Source organism: Falco cherrug, chromosome 6 (assembly GCF_023634085.1).
Source record: "Falco cherrug isolate bFalChe1 chromosome 6, bFalChe1.pri, whole genome shotgun sequence".
Classification (NCBI taxonomy): Eukaryota; Metazoa; Chordata; class Aves; order Falconiformes; family Falconidae; genus Falco; species Falco cherrug.
Genome location: NC_073702.1, coordinates 80,166,759 through 80,184,787, shown reverse-complemented (window position 1 = coordinate 80,184,787; position 18,029 = coordinate 80,166,759). Strand labels below are relative to the sequence as shown.

The 18,029-nt window shown below is 46.9% G+C and overlaps 1 protein-coding gene across 1 annotated transcript; it reads right to left on the bottom strand.

The window, feature by feature from the left end:
- Nucleotides 1–267: 267 nt before the first annotated feature.
- CCSAP (centriole, cilia and spindle associated protein) lies at nt 268–15,324 on the bottom strand. The gene is made up of 3 exons (XM_055713885.1): nt 14,906–15,324; nt 6,176–6,459; nt 268–4,300 (listed from the first exon to the last, which is right to left on the bottom strand). The coding sequence occupies exons 1-3, from the start codon at nt 15,204–15,206 to the stop codon at nt 4,127–4,129; spliced, it is 759 nt and encodes a 252-aa protein (XP_055569860.1). The 5' UTR covers nt 15,207–15,324; the 3' UTR covers nt 268–4,126.
- Nucleotides 15,325–18,029: the final 2,705 nt, after the last annotated feature.

The following is an 18,029-nucleotide window of genomic DNA, read 5'->3' as shown; positions in this document are numbered from 1 at the left end:
TTTTTTCCCCACCCTCAGTGACAGAAAAAGCCAGTCAGACTAGGAAAGGGTATTGAGAATCTGTGGCAGAGTTACAGGAGGAACATAGACAAGCTCAGCTCTCAGATAGACCTGTAACTGTAATCTAAGCCTTTAGCCAACACCCATCATTACAGAAGCCTGTCACTTACTTTCCAGGAGAGAATACATGGGACAAGCAGAAGCCACAGTTGGCATGCAGAGACTAAAGCATCTGGTAATGGAAAAAACCCAGTACAAGCAGTCAAGGCACTTTGTGTCACTTATTTTATTCACATATACAAGTTGACACTACACTAGTAAATATAGACAATATAGAAGCATTAAAAACAAATGCTGTTTAAAAACTTTAAAAAACACATATTGCTTCAAGCTTAGATGATATTTCCCTATTGTTTTTAAAGTGAATTCAGTGCTAACAGTAGCCGAGGCAGCTTTCCATTCACCTGTACCCCTGATTTTACAGGGGCTACTGCCAAGGTGTTGAGTCAGGTTCCACATATGGCTTTGCTGCTGAGTGCACTAAGTGAGCTGGAAAATAAACTGGAACATCCAGGTTACCACACACAAGGCCCTTGTTGCTAGCTTTTGGTCCCTATCACAGTAAAAAAAAAAAACAATAATAAGAGAGGCCTTTATAGTTCAGTGGCACTGCATTAAGCCATTAAAAAAAAAGATCAGATATACTTCCCTAGAAGTTAAAAAAATTTATTAAAACGTGCATTTGCTACCTGGATAAAATTCTTACCAAAAATTCAGGTCTGCCCCTCAGTTTTGTTAAGTTTGGCTTTTAAGTTTAGCTATCGCTTTGACTATCTCAGCTTCCAGTGGAAAATTCTGTAATTTATAGTTGCAGAGATTTGACAGCAGTGACTGAACAGGCATGCTACTGTATTTTACAGAAACATTCTTACGCATTTCTACATTGTAAACACTAGTCTTCACAACACTATAAATTGCAGCATTACACATTGTAGAAGTCTTGTTTCACTTACCTAAGTACTTTGAGAAACAAAAAGGAATAAACAACTATTTTAATGAAGACTTTGGACAACTGAGTATTTACTGTGTTCTTACAAAGTTTTACTTCTAAAACAGGAGTGAGAAGTGTTCATCACTTAGCTGAATTCAAGAGTCCATGCAAGACAAATTTCAGAACTTCCTTAATTGATAGGGTGACATTCACTACGTTTTCTGGTTTTTAGTGAGTCCAGTTTGATGCAAAACAGCCACCTCCTGTAAGAATCTATGAAATATAGTTAAAGCTTTTACACTTGAAAAGTTCTGCTTTCCAAGTAATTTGGCTTTTTGTTTGTTAACATCAAAACACTAAAATAACATTTTTCCAGACTTCAGCCTGCAGATGCCAAATATTTTGCATATACAACTTGCAGTGACCAGAACTATACTGTTTCACAGTCTAAGCAAACCTACTAGCCTTTTATTTTTCGTCATTGCCCAAATGCAGGAAGGCTACCTGATTCACAGAATAATTTACCCCTCACTTCAGGCATTATATTACTTAAAGCAAGATGGTACCAACATAGCACCCAGCATTATTTTTAGCTACAGACTCTTTGAAAAAGCATGACAGTGACTCACATGACCCGATTGGTGTCACTGCTGTCTTGGTGGGGAACAGCTCTTGACCAGACACGGATAAGAACTGGATCATTTCCTCAGTACACAGCAGCCCTGATGCTGTCAAAGATTCTCCTGCTCAGCAGAACACCTGAACAAGCCTGTTTGAGACATTTTAAGTTTGGTACCCTGTATCCAAGGCAGGAGACATTTAAGCCTTCTATAATTATTGGAAAGTCCAACATCTAACAGGAGATCCATCTTACCCAAAAATGGGTGCTTAAGGCAGGCATATAGTCATCTTGGCTTTTCCCTTCTCAGTGGGAAGAGAACTGTAGGAGCTGTCTTTGAAAGCATGGCAAGATGAGCCCTGCCCTATACAATCAAGGAAACTGACAAAAATGTACTGAGAGCACCGTCCATCTGCTGTATTTACATGAAGCCTACGAAGCTTGTGGGCAACAGGGACAGGCAGAATTCTTGGTGGATAAGGCTGTTAAACGCTACTGAATTAGTGCTTTGATAGTGTTGCTCAAAGCTAGTTTAGATTTCTGAATCGAGACAGCATCAGATGCAACTTAAGCATATTTACAGCAGCTATTTAAAGAGGAAAACACAAAAGGAAATTAAGAGAATCTCATACGGAATTAAAGGCATCCTTTGGAATAGTTTGCCTCAGTTTTGGGCACTGTTCTGAAGTTTTAGGAAGTTCTAGCCTGTGGGTTGTCTTAAGTTGGACTACATTAATTTTGCTGTGCATAAAACAAATGCTATTTTGCATTCCCAGACTTAAGAGCTCTAAGATCCCTAGTAGGTAGCCTCAGCAGGAGTTGCCTGTATTTTTATAGCCTTATGCTTAAGACAACAGGTAAAAAACATTATAATTTCACAGATTCCAGGAGATCTTAGCAAGACTAGAACTGAGAGTAATGAAACCTTTACCGATGTAATGAACACTAGGAGGCAGCAGGGCTTGGTCCCTATGCACAATTACTTTCCTTCAATAACACAAACCAAACTTTCCACTAAGCACATAGCTGTGTTGCTGTAGTAATTCTAGAGTCCTGCTAACACACTGGAATTGTGGAATGAAGCTAAGACTGGTGCAGGTTTCTGCTGCAGAAGTGCAAGTGTGCTTCCTGTGAGAAGGTGTCCAGTCTGTAAAACACAAGCTTCGAAACAATTAAAATGAGATAACCAACATATGTCACTAACACACAACATCTGAACAAAACTTTGAAGCTCACAACTACAGCAATAATCTGCCTAAAGCTTAGTTATCAAACTGAAAAAAAAAAATTTACAGCAGCTTAAGGGAAAAAGACAACCAAACACTGAGGGTATCACAATGCCTTACTATATAGAAGTAGGACCTACAAAGCAAGAGTGCTCAAACTCCATTATATGTTCTTATTTACTAAAAGGTACAACTCTCCTTCCCCTAGCCCTCACCCCTCTATAGTGAGGGGTTCTGCATGAATTTTGAGAGGCAGAAAGCTTCTCAGAACTTCTCTACAAGTTTCATCAACGCGATTTAAGTTTAAAACCTTTTAACAGTATACTTGTACAGTACCACCAAATGGAATGCTTATTGCACTCTGACCCCCACTGAGCAGAGCAGATAATTCTTGTGTTAAAAATAGGCTTCACTAGATAGGAGCCAGCCCTCTCCTTCAATAAATGCGTCTACGTGATTAAGTGTGGAGTAAGTGTGACCACAAGCTTAATACAGTGGTACAACTTGATACTGGTAGAACAAGCAACTGCTTATTGAGCAGCAGCTATCAGCTAATGATTGTCTACATCAGTTATTTGGTACAACAGGCACAGCAACAACAAAACAATCCTGTAGCTGCTCCTTGCCCTGAAAATTAGTAGTTTACTCTAACGACCTTAGAAATAACAATAAAAGTTAGCATTGGCAGATTCACTAATTGAACAAAGGGGTTTTTTTGAAAATTTCTATATACAGACAATACTTGGTATTTGCCTGCCTAAAGCATCTACATTTATTAGTGCTGCTTACCAGAGCCACTGGCTTTCCTGCTGCCTGACTTAATACTTCTACCAAAAAAGTATATTAAGTCAGATAGTACTATAAATGCAAAGGCACCTCCATCACACCTTTAAAGTCTTTCCCCAAGACCACCTCCCTGTGACTTGGACTTTTAAAATAAGGGACAACAGATTAGTTGTAACCAAGATTTTAAAAGGTGTTTGCTTTGACTCCCCGTATGCTAAGGTCTCCCCCCTCCCACCCCCACAACAAGTCAACTGAAGTATTAGAAAAATTCCCAAAAGGGGAATTGTTTTAAAAGTTTGGGTAGCTATATCTGAAAGCCTCTTCAAATGTTATGGCTCCAACGATACACCCCACTGTGAGGTAGGTAGCCAAGATAAAAACATTGTAACAAATATTTTAACAGCTGGAAACTCCCTATAAAAACCTTGCATAAGTAGTTTGGTTCCTTGCACCAGTGTCCTGATATGCGTAACTTCTTTTGAAGATGCCCAAGGGAATGCAAATTCACAGAGCTCTCGCTGAGTAGCATCTCATATATTCTGTCATCCACGGGTTATCTGGTGGGGAGGGCTTTATTCGCCAGGCTGTCTCTGCTTCTGCTGATCGTACTCGCCTCTGAGAAAGCTTCCTTTTCTCCACTTGTCTCCTGTTCTTTGCTCGTAGAGCAGATTCATGAATCTAAAAGACCAGAGTTAGTATTACAGCAGCAAAACAGCCTAGGGACACACACACCCCCCTTCAGGAAAACTAAGGATCACTTTGTATTTGTCCCAGTCCCCATCCTGAAGAAGTGGGGTTTGCTGGCAAGATTATATTTTCTTCTTTAACTTGTACCACTAACAAGAAAAGCACAGGGGTTTTTTTATATATAAAAATGCCTCAATTTCTATTCTGCATTATCATTCCCACTTCACACTATTAAACAACTGCAAAAATCTGGAATGTTTCTCAATCCTACTGTGACATATTCTAAAAGTCTCAATTCTCTTATTTCTACCATTTTTAAATTCTTAAACATCCTCAGTATGCCCAAGCATACCTTAAAAAACAGCGCCATAATAGTAAGGCAAATCCCTAGAGACTGAAGAACTTCATCTTGACAATATGCTGCAGGCACACCCGCATTTTTATGTTAATAAATTATCATATTTTCCCCAAACTTAGTCTTAAGAGCCAGCTTCTATGTTTGCTTGCTTCTGTCTCCAGATTTAAAACTGTCTCCCATCTCAATTAGGGGAAAGTAACACTTTTCAAACATTTAAGAAAAGTGACCTAGCCGGGCATTAAGTAGTCAGTTCCCAATTAAAGAGACATCCTTGGTGACAAACCACCACGTAATTGGAAGGGTTTCAGAAGCATCCTGGCCATTCACTCCAGCTCAAGACCTGATCTTAGGGGTTCTGTAACTGTTTCTAGAATAAGAAACGTAGAAGTCTTAGAAAGCATAAATATCTCTGCTCAAGACAGGCATCAGCCTCTGTTAAGCTTCAACATAAGGCACCAGTCAACTATTTCCTCTGCTGACCAAAGCTTATCAACCCATTAACAGTGTCCACTATCAGGAAGGGCAGCTTCTTTCAAGAGCTGCAAGGCCCAAGTTCCACGTTTCCCTCAAAGGTTGACCTGTCAGGAAGTAAAAGACTGTGCTTCAAACTCCTTCCAAAGCAGCCCACTGGAAGTCAGCTCTACCTTATACATCAAGACCACCACCCACCTTAGTCCTCCGGTATCTTGGGTCATAAATTCAGACTCTAAATTCGTAGCAAGATAAAGACAAGACACTAGCAGGGATAGAATTAATGATTACATTTTACCAGGCCATGAGCATTACAGAAAAAGAAACTGATCTACTATAAGACTCCAACCTTAGTGTTTCTTGCTAAGCCAGAAAACAGACCCCGCTACAGCGGAATCCTAGTGCTGTCCATGACCGTATAAATTTTATTTGTGCTATTTTGCTGGTATTTACATCAACCCTGCAATCAATCAGCTATCTGACAGCCCATTCCACTCTCAGCAAAAAGTTCCCTGCTGGCAGCCCACTGGAACAGGCTGCCCGACAGACATTCTAGCAGTAGAGCATTTGTACCTTCTCAGTAAGGCTCCTATTCCTCAGAAGCACCCCAGCAAAAGTCACTCTTCCACAGCACAAGTGCTACCCCAGTGTTTATATACATGTCTGCTGTGGGGTGCCTGGTGCTAACTGCCTGCTGCTTTTCTCTTGTTTTCGTGAGGTTCAGAATGCAAAAATACATTTATAACAGCCAGAAACAAGATAGCCAAGTTTTAATCAGAACTTGCAAGGATTAGTCAAACATGGGACGTTTCAAAACCAATTAACAGTTAAGAGCTATTTGATTTGGACATATCAAACCTCTTCAGGTTTATTACTACATATTTTATTTTTTTAAAAAATTTATTGCTGGAATCTTCATGCACTCAAAAGCATCCCTGAGAAGTTTTACCTAGGTATGAGATATATGTCTTACCCAAGCACTAAGTAGTCGCCACCCTTTAACAAAACAACTTTTTGTTGTTGAAACTTTTACTTACATCATTTGCTGAAGCAGAAGCACAGACATTGTGAGTTTTCTGGCTACCAGTATCTGTCTGTCTTTCACCCCACCCATACAGGGCAAATGGATGTTTATTCTGCTTTGGTGCATCTGTCTTTTGAGGACTTTTGGCTGATCTTCGATCATTACGACTGGACAAGGCACTTTGGCTTGGACGGCGTCCTGTACGGCTGGTTTTGTCTGCTTCCTTTACAGAAGTGTGTTCTACAGTTTTTTCTTGCTCTTCCTTCTGCTGCTTTTCTTGATCTTCTCTTCCTTTCTCTAAAGAAAGGAAATAATCAAGTTATGCTTTAAGCTCCCAATGATAACATATTAACATCTGATTTGCACGGCTTCTCTTAATACATCACTGAAGCTGTGCCTTTTTTAGAAATGGAAGAAGTCATTATTCCTTAGCAACAGATATATACCCTGCTTAAATGCCTTCATTCTTTCTCTAGTGACTACAATATTTCAAGCCCATCCCTCTGTACATCAGCTTTCACATACTTAAACATGCCTTTTGCTAGTGAGGCTACAGAAAACAAATGGCTTCAGGCAGCATTTTAAAGACTGTTCCCAGCGATCTTCCATCTTCACTATTTCATCCTTCCATCTTTCAGACAGCAAACAGATGGACTGCCGAATGCCTTGGAAATGCTGCCAGCCAGCCAGTGATGAAGCCTGATAAGACTATGTGCAATATTAAATCACTCATGTTATAAGCTTCCACTGAAAAAAAAAGGTGATTCATTTTCAAGCTCCCTGATTACACATACATCTCGACTATGGTTTTCTGTTTATGGAGGAGCGGGGAGCATGAAGCAAAGACATACAAAGCGACAGACATCGCCCTTGCTGTCTGTTCTGTAAAGTACCACACTCTACAGGCAGTGCTCTCTGAGCCTTATTTCCTCCACACGCGCTTTTTAAACCTTCCATAACAAGGGTCCAGCATTTGTCCCCTAGGCATTGGGTTTGTAAAATAAGGTTTGGGAGGAAGAATTTAAAGCCTGTATCATTGTTAATTTGCAGATGTAGATCAACACTGATGGCTGAATCAGCAGTATGAGACATTAAGTAATAAAAACACAAACAACTGTTTCTTAAGATCTAATCTTCTTGCATTACAGAGGTATGGAGAAACTAGTTTTCCTCTGTGGTGCCTCACAGTCAGCAGTTCTTGAGGTTCCCTGAAGCATATACTGCTACTTATACACAAAAATTTGGGTGTTAGACTTGAGATGAGGAAAGCCAGTATCTGGTATAGCACTGCAATACTTCATTAATCTAAAAGGCTGGTAAGAAAGTCATGCCTTACCATAAGGATATAAGTGGTTTTGAACAAGTCTGTTTTATAACATCATTAAATATGATTCTGTGATTAAATATAGTCAAGTAAATGCCCATGGATAACAATTACTGACTGGAAAAGAACAGCCAAAGATTTTTTTTTTCCACCCTTGAGACCTGTAAAGTATTACTAACTGGTAACAAGAGGTCTTGAACTGTTAATACTAAACTAATATATTTATCAATGATCTGGACAGGGAGATCAAGTGCACCCTCAGTAAGTTTGCAGACAACACCAAGTTGGGGGGGGGGGGGCGGAGCTGGTCTGCTTGAAGGCAGGAAAGCTCTGCAGAGGGATCTGGCCAGGCTGGAGCAGTGGGCCAAGGCCAACTGTATGAGGTTCAACAAGAAGTGCCAGGTCCTGCACTTGGGTCACAACAGCCCCATGCAACCCTACAGGCTTGGGGAAGAGTGGCTGGAAAGCTGCCTGGTGGGAAAGGACCTGGGGGTGCTGGTCAACAGCCAGATGAATATGAGCCAGCGTGCTAGCCAAGAAGGCCAACAGCATCCTGGCTTGTATCAGAAACAGTGTGGCCAGCAGGACCAGGGCAGTGATTGTCCCCCTGTGCTGGGCACTGGTGAGGCTGCACCTCAAATCCCATGTTCAGATTTGAACCCCTCACCACAAGAGGATAGAGATACTGGAGTGTGTCCAGAGACAGGCAACAGAGCTGGGGAAGGGTCTAGAGAACAAGTCCTAGGAGGAGCAACTGAGGGAACCGGAGGTGTTTAGTCTGGAGAGGAAAAAGACTCAGGGGGAACCTTATGGTTCTCTACAACTATGTGAAAGGAGGTTGTAGGCAGGTGGGAGTCAGTCTCTTCTCCCAAGAAGTGATAGAACAAGAGAAAATGGCCTCAAGTTGCACCAGGGGAGGTTTAGATTGGATATTGGAAAAAATTTCTTCACCAAGAAGGTTATCAAGCATTGGAACAGGCTGCACAGGGAAGTGGTCGAGTCCCCAGCCCTGAAAGTATTTGAAAAACAGACATGGTACTTACGGTCATGGTTTCGTGGTGGACTTGGCAGTGCTAGGTTAACGATTGGACTTCATGATCTTAAAGGTCCTTTCTAACCTAAATGATTCTATGACAGTAATCAAATACATTGCTTTCAGTACATTAGTGAAATATTACTTTGGGAAAAAGTAAATACTCAGAACCCTGGTTTAGTTCTCCATCCTGCAAATCTTCTACAGTAGTCTGCACAAGTTGAGGTTAGACATTGAACATGGCCCCCAAGCATTGTGGGCACAAGCAGACATCGTGATCCGAATCCTCTTTAAGGCCAGCCGTGCCTTTTATGTAAAGGCAACTAAAGCCTTTCATTAAGCTAACAGCGTAACAGTCCACTAATAAGCGATTCCCTTCAAGTGTCCACCTTTGAACATTAGGTGCTGCTTTCTGCTAGACAAACAGTGATACAGTTCAAACTCTGCGACAAACACACCGAACTTGCAAGTTTTCTGCCACACCATCTATTTCTGATTGTGGTAGGGACCACCTGCAAGCTACCTCTGTTCCGAGTCTCGGCACTTCCAGCCACCACCAGCATACCTGGCACATACAGAGGGAATTCCTCCGCCGGTGCAGTTCACCTAGTTTAAGGCTTGCTTACATATTGAGAGGTTGACCACAGACAACTAGCACAAATTTTGCCTAAGTGGCTTCATTAAAAGCAGAAGGGCTTGCAAACCCTGTGACAAAATAGCAATCATTCTCGCTAATTGCTATGATTTAACTAGTCAAGCAAGTACATGCCCAATCTGACACTGCTTTAATTTCGCTTCTGCATCCATCCAGCTCTGATGAAATGGAAGTTACCTGCCTGGCACACTGGTTAAGGACCCATTTACTCTTACACTCACTTTGTGCTTGTAAAGACACGAAGGCTTGCCACATGCCCCAGCATTCCCATAAGGCGAGCCTCATGCGCTCTCCTGCTAGCCATTAGTCTTGCCAGCACATCTTCTGCTTGCTGCCAACCAGCACAGTGGCCCTGGTTCAAGCTAACCTATACACACTTCCAAGCTGTGCAGGTGCAGCATTCATCTACAGATGAAAACGCAGTACAGCTGAGTATTTGGTTAAGACTAGCCAGCAGTGTTAAAAGGATTTGAAGCTGTATTTGTTAAGAATTCAGCTGAGTGTCTGCCCCCACAAAACAACCAAGAAAAGCAGTCAAGGCCAAAGGAGTGACAGAGTGAGAAAAAATGGCCCAAAGAATTTCACATATCTAAATATTGGGTGCACATAGTTTCAGTCATTACAGCCAAGGCTGGATAAAAAGCAAGCAGCAGTGATGTCAACATGGTAAAAGACCTGCTTTGCATAGCGTCCTGGGCTCTGGGACACACAGCTTCACCTCTAACAAAGCAGCTCATTCATCACAGTTGCAACAGGCAGCACAGAGCTATTCTCTTACGAAATATTATCCACACATCTCTCTACACAGCCCGCTCCTCAAAAGGGACAGGGCTAGGTCCATTATCAGAAGGATGCACTGTTTTGAGAAAATAAAACACTGAAGTAGGACATACTGCTGTCAGTTCTGAAACAGGAGTGCTTTTATTTTAGGAAGCTGTTCCATCCTCCATTCAAGGGAAAATGTCCTCTTCCTTCTCTACAACAGAACGGAGCACCACAGAGTTCATGAGCAGCAGAGGAGACATTTAGAGACTTAAAAATACAGTAAAGTAGGGACTCTGCAATTGCATGGATACTCTAGCTTCAAGATAATACTACTTCAAGGCAACAGCCGTGCCTGGGGATGCTGTTCACTAGGATTAGTTCCAGCTGGTGTAGAAATGATTGAGCCAGCTTGTCCCAAAATAGCAATAAAAGCATATGGGTAAATGGCACACAGAGTCCTGCGCACAGTCTTGCGGTGAATGCTGTATGCCAGAGCATACTATAGCACCTACTATTAGAGCAGGTATTTCAGTGAATTCACTCCTACAAGGCATTTATACAGAACTCTGTTGGTGAAAGCACAAAGCAGGTATCTTTAGCAGTTATTTAAGACTTTTGTTTAAAACTAGAGTTTATATCCAAGCCTTTTTGTTAAGCATCCCTTTCCACAGGAAGGTAGAAAAGCAGCAGTTGATAGCAGGGAAGGAGGTAGACCCAAGGGCTCAGGGAGCCCAACCACCCGCAACACCTTCCAGCTCCAGCGGACACAGGAAACTCAGAACTGACTGGCCGCAGCATTACAGGGATTAGACAGGAGAGGGGAAAAGCTAGGAATATTTAAAACTGCATCATGGATGCTAAGCAGAGCACACTGGACAGGAGGGGATTAAGTGCTTAGCAGGCAGAACAAGGCTGCCAGGCCCACCCAGTATGGCTGTTGAAAGCTCCTGCCCAGAAGCAAGTCACTTAAACCCTGCTGCATTGCCCAGCTTGCGTAACACCTCCCCTCCTGGGCTCAAGCAGGAAAAGCTCAAGTGGAGCTTCTCACCCTCCCACGGGACTTCATGCTCGATGGGGCAGCTAGGACTCCCATTTCAAAGACTTACTCCAAGTACCAAAAACCTTCTGATTAGGCCCCACAGGTACCAGGGGTCGAGCATTCTCTCTCTATAGAGATGTTTGCTTCTTACAGCATCGCCTCAGGGTCAGGAGAAGCACTTCGTGCTTGAACTGCCACGGGCAGAACTCAGTTTCCTGCTTTAGTACAAACACCTCTGCAAACAGGGCAGGTCTCCAAGGCCTCTTGAAGGCAGCATATGCTCACTTGTGGGTATGAACAGGCTACGGCTGGGTAGAAAATAGTTACTATAGCTGCAATAGACTGCAACGTCATTGCTTTGAGACAGATCTTGTATGAGGCAGTATCAGAGCTACCAGCAACACAGCAGCTCAGTTGATTAGATTCACAGAAGCTTCATCTGCAGCAGAGTTCAGAAAGAATGAAAGAAATTCAGGCTTAATAGCAAAGCTCATTTCCAACCAAAAAAAAGTAATTGACCTATCTTTGAATCACAGTACCATCACCCCCTAAACCAACACTGTTGCCTTCCCCCATCACAAGCTACTCCTTCCCAGCAAATACGCCTGCAACAGGATGGCTGACAAGATCAGGGAACAAGTTTGAAATTGGATCTTCTGCTGAGTTGCACTAATCCAGATCAGTCACTTTCCAACTACTGTGTGGCAACTGCTTTGATAGAAGCTTGTCACTGCCATCACTTAAGACCTCTGCACAAAAATGCTGAAGGCAAAATGGCAGTAAGGATTGAAAGATGGCTTTATTCCCCGTGTGTGTGCAGCAGTATCATTTCACAAGCAACAGGTCTGACAGCAGTGCTGCTGCCAAGAGCTCCTGTCTTTCACTTACCAGCCCACTGGGTTCTGTTGACAGTTTTGAGGATGTGTCAACTCAACCAGTTGATTTAGGTCAAGATGTTGTTGGATTATGCTTAAAGCACATCTGTGCCTGGGCATGGTCTACAGAACAGTCCCACAAACAGCTGCTGCAAGTGAAGGGCCAGAAGGAATTAACCCAAAGTTGCACCAAGCACACCTTGGTATCGCTCAGCTATAGCCTGGGCATGAGATACAGTGACAAAACACGTTTGTCCTATGTGCTCTCTCAGGTATTCATGTTGGTAGTGCCTTAGATCAATACCACTAAGCCTTAAAGTCAAGCTGCATACATCAGCTTTCTGTACACACACCAGAAGCATTTACAAACTGCTTTACAAACACACAGAGGCTCGTCTTACTGAGGGAAAGCAGCAACTGTGGCCACACACACCGTCACAAATGGTCTTTACCTCAGATACTAGGCAACACTAGTGCTTGGCCAAACACACTTGGCCACAAGCACTGTCAATACCACTCAGCCAGAAAACAGGCTCCCCACAGAACAGAGGGAAGCAGCAGTAGCCAGGTAACAACCAGGATGCTGCAGCATGTGGGTGGATGTCAAGATTCAGAAGACAAAAGATATCATCAACATGAACACACACAGCTACCCACAGAGCGCTTCAGTGTAATTAAGTTCTTCCAGAGGAAAAAAAAGCAGCCAAATAATGGAAGATTCAGAGCAACAGTTTCTATGTTATCTCCTCCACATGTTTTAATCAGCCAGAAAAAAGAAAAATACATCTTCAAAATTGTCCAGTACTGAATGAGTCACTTGCTTATGTATTAGCATGTACACTAATACAACACACTTCTCCACTAAATCCAGCTGCCTAAGCAGAATTGTTCTCAGTCCTTTTGCTAAGGGCTTAGCAAAGCTCTTAAACACTTGCAGAACTTCAAACATTCATCCTAAGCCACTTGGCAAAGAAACAGTTAGGTACCATTTTTTTCCCATTCTAAGTGTAAAATAGCAAGGACCCAACAGAACATTAGGCATTCCCTTACAGCAGCCATGGCAAAGTTGCATCAGCTACAGGGGCACAATTGCCCAAAACCCTATGGCTTGGCAGGCTGCTGTTGCTCCACAGTCCCTTTGCCACTGATAGAGTAATGAGGACACAACTACGCACGCACCGCAGAGTCACACACACCATCACTGACCACAGAGTGCCCACATAAGCGGCACATCCACAGCTACCCAGCTTTCACCCACTGCCAAAGCTAACACAACCAGAATCAGGCTACCAAGCAACTCCAGCCAGATCTCTTCCCCGAAAGGAGTCAGAAGGAGCAGCAGGGAGCAGGTGAAGGACCGAGCAGAGTGCCCTGGCCAGCAGTCTCTAGCCTTGGCAACTGCCAGTCCCATCTAGATCATAGGAGAATACCTGCTCTATCCACTGGCTCAATGAGCAGAAGAATGAAATTCTGGTCCCTACCGCAACTGCCCAAGACTGGCATGTGTTCAAACTGCATCAGAAAAGGTGGGAATGCAAAGTCCCCAGAGCAGCTTCAACAGCTTCCACCCTCCCCTCACTAGAAGCCAAGCCTTTAGACTTGCCTATCAGAACAAATCACCTTTTCCCACGCAATCATTCCCTGCTCTTTTGCAAACCCTTAGGGCTTCTGAGATGCTACATACTTACTTCTTCCACACATACTCCGCAGTTTAACTTCCTCAAGGCCTGCGGGAGGAAAGCAAGATTAGACCCACTAATACTTTGTTACATACTGGCTAACTGGAGTGCTTCCATCACTGCACAGCTTTGGAGAAGTGGAGTACATTACCCTGGCAGCTAGCAGCTGTGTATCCCCCCATATGGGGGCTGGGTACCACAGGCCCACCCAGCCATGAGGGCTACAGCTCACCGCAAAGCCCTGCATCACCAGCATGCTCTGAAACACCAGGGCTCTGAGATAACAGTGTAGCTAAAGCTTTTGTATAACTGGTATTCTTAAGGACAGTGAATGCAGTTTAGCCTTGAATATCAGAATACAGATCATTCTGGTAAGCTCAGGCCCCAAGGGACATAGAATCATATTAGTCTCCCCACTCCAAACAGGCACATCTAGCTGAAAAAAATACCACACAACAAAAAACCCAACAGGCAGCACAAGGCTTAGCTGAACAATTGCCGAGGATTTTCCCTGCTACTGTACAACATTTACAGCTGATCCAAAATACTTTGCAAAACACCTATCAATGGCTGCCAGATGACGTCTTCTTGCATTATAGGTAAGAAACTGTATCCTATGGGATAAAAAGATACTAACTTGGGAAGCTGGACAGTGGTCTACTTGCTCTGCATAGTCAATTTTTGAGACATCAAAGGGCAAGACAAGCTAGAAAAGAGCAAAATACCATCAGCTCTGCACCTCCTTAGGCCTACAGCTGCCTGCACTCAGCTGCAACCCCAAGACCAAACCTCAGGTCTGGGTTAAGAACCAAGCGTTCGGCAGAGACAGATTACATGCGCAGATGCAGGAAAGCCACCGCACCAAGCGCCAGTCGCTGGCACAGCGTCCAACTTGCCACTGCTTTTGCGGGAGAACCTGCTTATATAACCGCAGAGATGCTCCGCTCCCATGGCAACAGTTTACATAAGTGGCTGTGACTCAGGATGAGAGTTCCCACCACTTGGCTCTTCAAGAGACGCCTCCGATGCGGCAGCTGCGGCTCCGCCGGCCGAGCGGGGAGCGGTGTCACCGCCGAGCCGGCACACCCCGCTGGGCGGCTGCGGGACGGGGGGAGCCCGGCACCCTGCCCTCGGTGAGGCCCTTTCCTCAGCGCCACCCGCTCCCTGAGGTACCGCCCGGGCTGGGCCGCGTCGGGCCCCCGCGCCCCGAGAGCAGGCGAGCCGGGCGCCCCCGCACCGCCACCCCGCAGGCCCCGGGCGGAGCCATCTTTGACAGCCCGGCAGCGGAGGGGCAGGGCCCGCACGGCCCCCGCCGCAGCGGCGCCCCCGAGCTCATCCACCCCCACACCGCCGCCGCCACCCCCGCTCCCTACCGGGGCTCGCCCGGCCCGCCTCGCTCGGCGCTGGCGTCGCCGCCGCCTCCTCCTCTTCCTCCTGCGCGGCCGCGGGGCTGCCGGCGCCCGGCGGCGAGGGGGACCCGGCGGTGCTGCCGCCGCCGCTGCCGCTGTCCTGCTCCCAGCCGTCCCACAGCCAGGGCCGGTGCGCCTGCTCCAGGAGGCGGCGGCTGAGGCGGTAGCGGAGCAGCTCCAGGTAGCAGGCGCCGCACGACTCCCACTTGGGCTCCTTGAAGCGCTTCATGTACTCCGTCTTCACCCGCCGCGCCGGCACCACCATGGCGGGGCCGGGAGGCGGCAGCCGGGTGAAGCCGCGGCCGGGAACCGGGAGCCGGGAGCCGCCGGCCGAGCCCGCTCCCTCCCGCTGCAACGTTTAAATCCAAACAGCGGCGCCCGGCCCCGCCCCCTCCCCAACCGCCACCCCCCGGCCGGCGTCACGGCGGGTGCCGGAGCGGGGGGGGGGTCCGCCGCCCCCAGCGGCCACAGCGCCGCCCAGCGGCGGGGGGTGACGGCAGCGGAGCGGGGGCACCTCGGCAACCCCTGAGGCGGGGTCCCGCCCGGGGGCGGCCGCGGGTGCTGGGGGCTGCGGCCGCCCGCGGCGCGTCAGAGCGGCTGCGTGTGCGGCGGCTGTGGCCTTGCTGCGCAGCGCCGGGCAGGCCTGAGCTAAACGCTGTTTCTGCAGGGCACAAGGGACGGGCAGCCGCGGGGGGCCTGCGGGAGGGAGGCAAAGGTGCCTGCGACAATGCGACAACAAGGACATCTCTCTGTTTTGCATTAATCTGCTTTGAAAACCCGTCTCCGGTGAACGCCGGAACAGGATTCGCCTAATCCAGCCCCGCGTTAGGCGGTCACTCGGGAAATCAAGCGCTTGGGAGGTAAATGCGGAAAGCAGCGGCCTCCGCAGCCTCGCCCGGCCTCCCGCCTGCCCGCGCCGGGCCACGGCCACGCCAGCCGGCCACCCCCCGGGCCCCCACCGGACGGCTGCGCCCCTCGGCCCGGGAGCGGTGCCCGGGCATCGCCCTCCCTCTGGCACTTGCTGCCTAAGGCCTCGCACCCGCATCCCGGCCCTGGGGCTGTGGGGGGCTGGGGGCTGCCGCACTGCCGTCGCCACCCAGCACACGGGGCAGCCCCGCCGTGAGGAGGTGGCCAGGGCCCCCCGTCCAGCCCCAGCCCCTGGCCGGCCCGGTGCACACGTTTTGGGTGGCTGCACAGGGCCCTGCACAGCGGCTCTCCAGCTGCCGCTCCAACGCACGGGGGCACTGATGGATTTTGAGAAGCAGTTCTAGGGAAATACTTTTTTTTTTTTCACCAGTAAGCAAGCAAACCCCGCTTTTTCCTTGCTTTCCGCAGTGCCCCCCCCTAACCGGCACAAATGAAAACATGCAAGCTGACATCGATACCCAGGGTGGAAAACACTGGCCCAGACTGTTCAGTGTCTGCCTGTGCAGCAGATTGATGCAGTGCCGGGTACGGCCAACGTAACCAAACTGACTTAGTTTAATCGATGCTCAGACCGAGCAGAATGTAGCTTTCAGTTTTTACGTGGACTGGTTGAGGCTTTGCAACCCTGTGGTGCCCCGGCGTGAGTGAGAGGGGTAGAGGTGTGACCTGACCTTTGCAGAAGTGCTGGGATATGCCCCTCCAGCCCTCACAGCACCCCTCCCCCCACCCCCCACCCCTCCCAGTCCTTAGAGTTACAGAAACAGCCCCACGACAGCAGGATAGCAGGCAAATCCAGGGTCTCCCTCTGTGATTCAGGAAAATGCAGTCAGGAGAGGCCAATTGCACTGGCACCCAGGGCCTGGTGCTGCAGGCAGGCACATTGTACAGCTGCATTCATAAACCTATTAAGCTCCATTTAAAAACCAATTAGAGCTTCTCCAGCTTCCTTCAGCTCTGCTGGCTGCTCTCAGGGGTAGGCGGTGATGGAACTACAAGGGAGCGGAGCCTAAGCAGTGTGTCTGCTGGGAACACAGGCACAGAAATAGCACGCCTGACATGCCTACCATCACACGACAGCTTCAAACATGAGTGAGGAGCTCCCTTCTGAGCACACCTCCTCTCCATGCTGTGCCACGCATGGTGCCTTGCTGGAGGAAAACCAGGTAGATGCAGCAGTTTTCCCCCTCTCAGTGCTATCCTGAAGATTACATTGGGGAGCTGCCTTGCTCATTCATTATCCCCACCGAGGGCTCAGGTGACAGCTGGGTTGTACCTGCTGCCTTCTTCCATTGCCCTCAGCGGTACCTCTGTGATCCCAGTGCCGTCCAGCTGTGCCCTCAGCACCACCTGCTGTAACAGAGGGTGTTTCCTGGAAAACAATGGGACAATTGGTATAAAACCACCTGTAACTGAAGACAGGCACTAGGGAAGATGGCTGTAGTAGTGCTAGCTAGAGAGAATAGCAGATTACTCCCCGATTAACCAGGAATCTGGCTTCTTACTCTGATACGCTGCTCAATCTATACAAGCAGATGGTATTAGTGGATTTCATATAAATGGTCAAGGTCTAGGGTTTGCAGCATTTGTTTTCCTTCTAGAAAATGTTATTTTGAACAAATTTCATTTTGAGCAAACTTGCACAGTTTTAGCTTGGCAGCTGTGGTTATGAAAAGGCTGCTGTTGTTCCCAGGTATCTTTAGAGCAATAATTGTTTATGGCTTTTCCTTCCCAAAGAACTTCTGTCCTCAGTTTAGCAAGACACAGCTATATCAGAGGTACATGGATACTCTCTGACGGCTTCCCTTCCTGATAGAGAAGGCGGTGTTCACCTTTTGCAGGACCAAACTTCTCCTGGGGTGCCCATAAACCTACCACCCAGTCACTGACCCCTGTTTCATCCATTACACGTGAAATGCCAGAATGAGAAACGCCAGTTCCTGGCACACAGTCTGCCTGTTCCCATTTTCTGCATTTTCTCCCCTGAACTCCTCAGAGCAGGCATCTACTCTTCACGTCCCTGCAAGATGTCAGAGCTTTGTGAATAACATAGTATTGTTAGTAGCTGCTTCTACCCATCCTCTCCATTGCACCGTACTGGTTTTAGGGCATGTATCCCTTGCTGGCATGAAAATGAGCATCCAGCCCTTACCACGCTATGAGT